General features: G+C 44.0%; 1 protein-coding gene across 1 annotated transcript; it reads left to right on the forward strand.

Moving 5' to 3' along the window:
* The first annotated feature begins 361 nt into the window (after positions 1–361).
* Positions 362–7,891, forward strand: cbx4 (chromobox homolog 4 (Pc class homolog, Drosophila)). The gene is made up of 5 exons (XM_031312474.2): positions 362–737; positions 835–878; positions 1,564–1,629; positions 3,766–3,832; positions 4,903–7,891. Exons 1-5 carry the CDS (start codon positions 408–410, stop codon positions 6,304–6,306), a joined length of 1,911 nt encoding a protein of 636 aa, XP_031168334.1. The 5' UTR covers positions 362–407; the 3' UTR covers positions 6,307–7,891.

Consider the following 7,891-nt stretch of genomic DNA (forward strand, 5'->3'; position numbering starts at 1 on the left):
GTCTGATGCAGTTATAAAAGAACAGTTATGTGAATGTTAATAGACGTATATGTAGGCATATCTATTGTAAATGCATATATACATCCACACATGTTATGTACTTTTGAATAAAACTCTTACTCTCAACTTAAAGTATTTTCTCATGTGAATAGGCTACCTCAGCTGTTGGAGGAGGTATTCCCACGACCTTGCTATCGAAAGAAAAAATACAACTGCACAAGTGGATTTTGTGCTGTAACAGTAACGTAGTGATTGATTTGGATTTCCAGATATCCCCCCGCAGTCAAGTACGCATGGGACAAACCCCAACCTCTGTGCAAGGTCTCCACCCCCCCTCCTGACGTCATGCACCGAGCTGAAGCTATTGCACGAAAAGAGCTGCTCGCAGCCGCACTGTGAATATCTGTATGCTCATAGACAGGACTGTGTGGTGTGCAAAGGAGGGAGAGAGAGAGAGAGAGAGAGAGAGAGAGAGAGAGAGAGAGAGAGAGAGAGAGAGAGAGAGAGAGAGAGAGAGAGAGAGCGAGGAGGAGAGGTGGAGGGAATACAGTTTGGATACAACTGGAAAACTACCAAGCGCGCACTGCACGTACCGAGCGGAAGGCACATCGACTGTGCGTAGCCAACATTACCTACCCCCCGTCCCCTGCGATCGGATTCAGGCGAGAATGGAGCTCCCTGCCGCCGGAGAGCACGTCTTTGCGGTGGAGGGCATCGAAAAGAAGCGCATCCGCAAGGTAACGTGAGAGGGAGCATGTTTGCATACGCGCTCAGGATGTTGAAATATTGGGTTTGACATGAGCCTCACCAAATGTTCCTTCTCCACCATCACAGGGCAAGATCGAGTACCTGGTCAAGTGGCGAGGCTGGTCTCCTAAGTAAGTCTTAATGCAACATTTTCTCCAATAATTAACATGTGCAATGACATTTTTTTTTTTTATTATTTTGCAACAAAATCAAGTGTTGTTACTTAAAAATGCCATTCATCAAGGGCGTGCGCGCACAGTGTGTGTTGTTGTTGTTGTGTGTGTGTGTGTGTGTGTGTGTGTGTGTGTGTGTGTGTGTGTGTGTGTGAGTGAAAGAGAAAGCTGGGAGAGCGCGGTCGGTATGTGTTTCAGTGTATCCGCGGATGCCTTCACTAATTTATGCGAGGGAAGGGGGTAGGCACAGCCATGTAATCCCGTTTTAATTATTTCTGCTCCGCCAGCGAATTTACGAGACAGTGGTGCTAAAATGGCCGACTGTATGCTGGTGCTGGAGGACCCTTTGGAGAGCACATACTTATTTGTGTTTGACATTTTGGCTCTGCAGATGCATGCGTCCTCATGGTGGATTTGCTTTAGCGGGAATGTGACTGATAGCCACAGTTGTTGCACACAAAACAAATCTGATGTTAAACTGGCGGCCTGCCTTACCTGTCCACTCTACACTGACTGTACAGTGAAGATGTGGGAATGTGTATTTGTGGGTGACGGACAGAGGTTGAGACCTGCACGTGTGTAAGTTCGAAAAAGGAAGATTGAACGTGACAGCTCTCTGACAGTTGCTCTCTCCTCTCTGCAGATACAACACATGGGAACCAGAGGAAAACATCCTTGACCCGCGTCTCCTCGTCGCGTTTCAACACAGGTGAGAGAGATGTGGACTTCGGACGAGGTCGCGCAGCCTCCAGTTCAGCCATGACCATAAATGGGCATGGGAGGAGGGGCGCTCTAGTAACTCTATCACTGAACCCCCCCTGCTCCTCCTCCTCCTCCTCCTCCCCACAGGACTGTCTCCTGGGGAAAAGGCTGGGGATGTGGTAGTGAGAATTCCTAAATCATACTAATGGGAAGATCGGACACGCAGAAATATGCGTGGATGTAGATGTAAATTCTAACAAATTATCATCTTGTTATGTGATTTTGCGTCAGGAATTTGAAGGCTCAACGCATGCCATGACCCAATTTCATAAAGAAAACTGAATAAGGTGCCTTTTTTGCCAGAAGGTGCATGATGGACCAATGAAATTGGAAAAGCAATCCCTGCGTGGATCAAACGACATATATTTGTTTATAATCGTATTTTTAGTAGTTTGCAACTGGAACGCTTTAGCAGGACAGGTGCTAAATTAGCAGCTGCACTCCAGAGCCTGACTGTTTTTATTTAGGGTGCAGGGCACAAGCACAGCAGTTTGTTGAGGTTTAATGTGAGGAGGCCAAGCTGCTGCCTCATCACCATACTAGTCTGAGATCTGCTAACAGGCTGAGCTGTGCTTTACTTCTGCAGGCTAAATTTCGTACAGCCCTTTCCACCGAAGAGAAAACCGTTCAACAACACTAGTTTTGACACATCTCATGCAACTGCCACCTTTATTTTGATATATAATGTTGTGGACACAGAATATCTCACCTTGGATGCATAAATGGTCAACCTGCTTTCTATCTTGGGTCAAGAGTCTTAATAGAGGCCTGTAAGATAATCAGACACACATCAATGTCAATCTCGGAGGTTAAGATGTTAATGAATACAAATGCTGCTGTCATTTTAGCCCTGTGGCGCGTGCACAACATGCTTGCTGGATCCATGAGGCCTGTGAGATATACTCTCTCTGTAGGCCACCAGGTCGCTCGTGGGATTGGCGTAAAGACACGATGGCTGGGGAAAGGAATTCACATTTCTGAAAAGGCTAATTGACACGCAGTGCTCTCCAACGTTTCCAGTGTACCGCTCTCATATTCCCCCGCAGCCTGCCTGCCTGGCTGGCTATGTCTGTGTGTGTGTGTGTGTGTGTGTGTGTGTGTGTGTGTGTCTGGCTCTGGGCTGATGGTCATGGAGGGCTGCCTCTGCGCCGTGTGTGTGGATTCCTCTCTGCTCCCAGAGGATGGGGGAGGGGATCCGACGAGGGAGGCTGTAATTGCCAAATCTTCTGTGAATAGGGGTCACCCCGTTGGACGCTGTTTGAAATCGCACACATTATAGCATTAAAATGTAGCCTGTTTATTGTGGCAATTTTCTGGCAGCTCTGATAGTTTGAACATCTGTAGCAAGAGGCCAACAATGGGCTGGGTTTACGCATGCCTGGTGAAGCCTGTGTGCAGCCGGCCTTCACCCACCACTGGTTATTTATGAGCCAATGATGAGTCAAGGTTTATATCAGGGAGCAATATTTCATAGACAACCCAAGTGCTTGGTCTAATCACTACAACAATAACACGTTTTCCTCACTCCTCCCTCTATAAAAACAGTTCCATGTTTGTTATTAGTCAGATTGTAGGCGTTGTGTTGCACAAGGCATGGTGGTTTGCATGTTTTCAACAGCAGCATGTATCCCAGAAGTACTCCACAATGTTGTATTTATCCAATTTCATCCCTACCTCATGACCCTAATTAGAGATTGAATGTAGAAGGAAGGGCGTGCTGGAGGAGGGAGGATGTTTGAAAGACAAGGAGAGATTTTCCCTGCTGTAGCCTTAATTGAATTTCTCCGGGATAATGAGAATATGGAATAGCCGATTACCATGGAGAGCAATGCAAATAAGGACCATAATGCTTTGCAGCAGGTCACATGTGGGCATTCATTAGTCCTCCAAATCTAAATTCCTCTTTTGACCTTGAATAGGTAGAAAAGAATTAACGAATACTCCAAATGTCAAACCTGTAATTTTCTATGTGATCTAATTAGATGTTTAATGCAGAAAGGTAAAACACTGTCAGTCAAATGAGATGTTGTGTATAGAAGGTAAATATGGTGGAAGGAAATGTAATTATCTTTTGTTTTCACAGAGAGAGTCAGGAGCAGCTGATGGGATATCGTAAACGGGGGCCAAAACCAAAACATCTTTTACTCCAGGTAATTTTCTTCTTCATCATCTACAGGTCATCGCAGACATGATAGTATCTGTGGAAATGTCCTGCTTTTTTAAGCCTTCCAGTTAGTTTGACTCTGAGAAACCAAAAAGGAGGAAAGGGCCTGTCAGGTGCAGTCATTATGATCGTGGTTATTAATAGATTTATTTTAAAGAGATGGAATAAAAGGCAAAGAGAGGATGGGGTTCTATAGCTGGACTTGTCTGCACACTCATCATGAAACGGGTTGTTGCCTGAGGTTATGCAAGCGTTGCTTGAGTGCACTCATGTTCATTATTTCTCTATGCTAAATAGCTTTATATGCAAAACACAAGTTTTAAAGAGAGCGTGTTATTGTAGTGTATTTTTGCACAAAGTCAATCTGTATCAGGAGAATTTTTTTCATGTCCCTGTTTGCAAAAGACAAAAATAAATGTCTGAAAGTAGCACTTGTGTCATGCCATGACTGTCTTAGCTCAGGCCTTTACAGGACCTTATTCTGAGCCAAATGTGATTATATATTTTGAGAGACTCTGAGCTGATTGCTATGCAGTGTCACTCCTTAAGAGGCATACCACTCTGCCAGAGTCACACGTGGCCAGCAATCAGGGATAAAGCGTGACATGTCTGGTGGCACTTCTCTGACCTGAGGTCACAGCCAAAGCGTCTTGAGTGTTCCGCTGCAGTGGCCCTCTGACGGCCTGAAGGGTCAGCCTGTACAGGAGGAGGGGGAGGGGACAAGATGGTGGGAGGGATGTCGTTTTAACCTGAGACCTGATTGGATAGTTTATTTCAATTTCCGATTCATTTTCTCTGAATTTTGGCCTGCGTGTGAGCTTCAAGGTCTAAAAATCAGGATATCTGAGCCCCCAACAAGTGCAATACTAAATTGGCCTAAAATGTAGCTGCAGTGCTTATCTATTCTGGGATGCAGGCTGAAAAACACGGCCAATGGCAGGCTTTATACCAACAGTCTACATTGGGGAGTCAGACTGTTATATTCCTGACTTGACAGTAAGATTTTTATGAAAACAGTTGAAATGTTCAACTTGGTCTCTTGTCTCTTTCTTCAAGGTACCCTCATTTGCCAGAAGATCCTGTATCCCTGCAGGTTTTGAGGAATCATCTCAGGATGCAGAAGTTAGCATCAAGTCCGATCCCGTCCCGGTCCAGCGTCCTCAGCCTCAACAGTACCAGCTCAACAGCAAGAAGCACCATCAGTACCAGCCCAGCAGCCAGGAGGTCCCCGCTGACCAGCCAACCAATGGCAAGAAGAAGTTCATCTACCAGCTCAACAGTAAGAAGCACCACCACTATGAGCCGGACCCGAACATGTATGATGCTCAGGCTTCCAGGCTCAAAGAAGTGGTCAAAGTTCAGGAACTGGACAGTAAACCGGCAAATCCTGGCTGGAACTTACCGCTGGCCTTGCAGCAGAAATGGGTTCGAGACAAAGACACAGGCTGCTTGAGCAAAGTCAAAGAGTTGGCAGTGGAGGTGAGGAAACCAGCTGTTAAAGACGCTAACAGTGAACAAGCCCTTAAACCCAATCCTAAGCAGGCAACCTTGCCTAGCGCTATTAGCAGCAAAATGAAGATAATCAAGAACAAAAACAAGAATGGACGTATTGTTATTGTCATGAGCAAATATATGGATGGCAACAAGGTTCATGGAGCAAAGGGTAAACACGGGGAATCATCAAGCGAAATGAAACACCAAAACACCAAACCTCTAGAGAACAATCCAGCACACACAACCAAAATGATGGAGCACCCGGAGAACGGTATCCCCAAAGAGCTCTGTAACGGCAGCTCCCTGCCTGCCGCAGAGCATCCTTTAAAGTGTTCCCCAAAGGACAGACATTTCTCCAAACCTTCGCCAAGCACAGCAGAGGAATACAACACCGAAGTGGCTCGCGGTCAGGCTGATTTACCAGATGATCTACCCCTTCAGTTGACCGCTAGCTCGCCCCTGACGTCCTGGGCTGTTGACACCAACATCGCGACCCCTACATCCGTCGACCAGATCAGGATCCCTTCTTTCCCCAACGACCGCAAGCGAAAGCTATCAGATCATGTTGAAGACAGGAGTGTCTCCGAAACCTACCTGACTTCCAGAAGCTTCAGTGTCCCCAGCACTGTAGTCATGCCACCTCAGGACAAACCTATGGACCTCCACTGTAGCGGCTCACGCCGCAGCAGTACATGTACATATGAGGTAGTGGACTCTGGCAGCCAAGAGGAGCCGATGGACCTAAGCTGCCCAAAGACTAAGAAGCAGGTGGAGCTGGAAATACAGCCGGAGCCTGAGCTTGTTGTCACAAACACACCTCCTGTGACAGAAGACACACAGAAATCCACAGAGAAATCTAAAGAAACACCTGTTGAAAAAAACTCCCCTTTTATGGGAAATATCATAATCACTGACATCACAACAAACAGTCTCACTGTCACCTTCAAGGAATATGTTTCTTTTTAATAAACCGTTTGTAAAATGGGACTACCAGTGACCAATTGGATGAAACCCTGTTAATATGTACATAATGTAAAAACATCAGAATTTTGTATATGTGGAAATTTATAATTTATCATTCAAATTCAATATGTTTCTTATACTGTTTTATACCGTAACTCCTCTGTGACGTCGTAGCCAAGAAAGTGCCCTCGAGGATTTGAGCGAATGCGTTCAGGTGGATGTGTTCCACTTTAAAAAAAAAAATGTTTATTTGTCATATGGAGCTTAATGGGATACTTTTGCTGTTGTTTCATATCTGTACCAAACTTATAACCTGAGATGTATGAAGGTTTATACATATTTTGTATGAATAATATCACTTATTTTGGTCCTGATAGAAAGTAGAGAGGGTGTTGTTGAGTAATGGTGATCAAAGATCAAATTGAAAGCACTTAATAACATTTTCATATGTTGGTTTGTGTCATTACGAGTGGAGAAACAGCTGTTCTCTTTAAGTCTTATTTCACTTTTTACTCCAGACAAGTACCCTCAGACTGAATTGGCATATTTAGTTACAAGTTTTGTATGTGGCTTGTTTGAGAAATGATTAGCCATGATGACTTGCAAATGTTAAAAGCAGGCGTGTCTGAATACAGTCTAAACACAGTGTGGGACGCGCTCGGCTGTGTCAACAACTTTAAAGAAATGTCCTGGTCTTTTCTTCTTTTGTCAGGTTTTTGTCTTGCTATTGAGAAGCAACAAAGCCGTCAATGGATATGCCCTTGCAACCCAATCTATTGCTATGTTGCACATTTCAGCTTTAGCAAACATTTGTGGAAGAAAATGTGACATCTCAAAGGTTTGTTATCATTAAGAAAATTGTGTCATTTATGTGTGACTTCCCGTTAAGACGACGTATCGATTCTTACCATAATTAGGTCGGGATTTATTATTGTTGACCTCAGATATGGCTGGAGTTACTTTAAAAATACATATGCTAGTCTCATTAGGAGTCCCCTAATGTCACACAGGTTAGCAATGTTCATCTCATTTTGCTTTTGAAGCTCAGTATATGATCTGAAAAACACGTTGACTTCTATTTGCTTTAGAAAAAGCTTCTGTTATGAGTATGTTACACAGATTGAATGTGTCGGGAGGCTGCCTTTGTATACTGTAACATGTGATCCAATGAGTGCAAGCTGTTTTGATTATGCTGCTGAAAATTCAAATGTCAAAGCTGTTGGATGTAACCTGCATTTGAGTCTAAATTGCCTTCTACGCTCATTTAATGCAAAACCAGTAAGAATGCTAAAATACTATGATAAAAAATGAAGCATATTTATTGACATTTAATTTGTTGTTCAAAAACAGTTACAAAGATGCTCTCTGCATCAGAAGCTGCAGGTGACTCGACTTGAACAGTTAAAAACATATTTTGAGTCTGTTTGCTCATTTTTATCCTCGATCTTTTGCTTTGTTTCTTTCTGGCACTTGGTTTAAAATCAAAATGATTGATATGGTATGTTCTACCAAGAGTGAGTTGACTTAATGCTGTCGATACAGCTTACTGGATGGTATGTTTCACAATAAAGAAAGAAATGACCTCTGA

The sequence above is a fragment of the Sander lucioperca genome, chromosome 21, assembly GCF_008315115.2.
Source record: "Sander lucioperca isolate FBNREF2018 chromosome 21, SLUC_FBN_1.2, whole genome shotgun sequence".
In the NCBI taxonomy this organism is placed as follows: Eukaryota; Metazoa; Chordata; class Actinopteri; order Perciformes; family Percidae; genus Sander; species Sander lucioperca.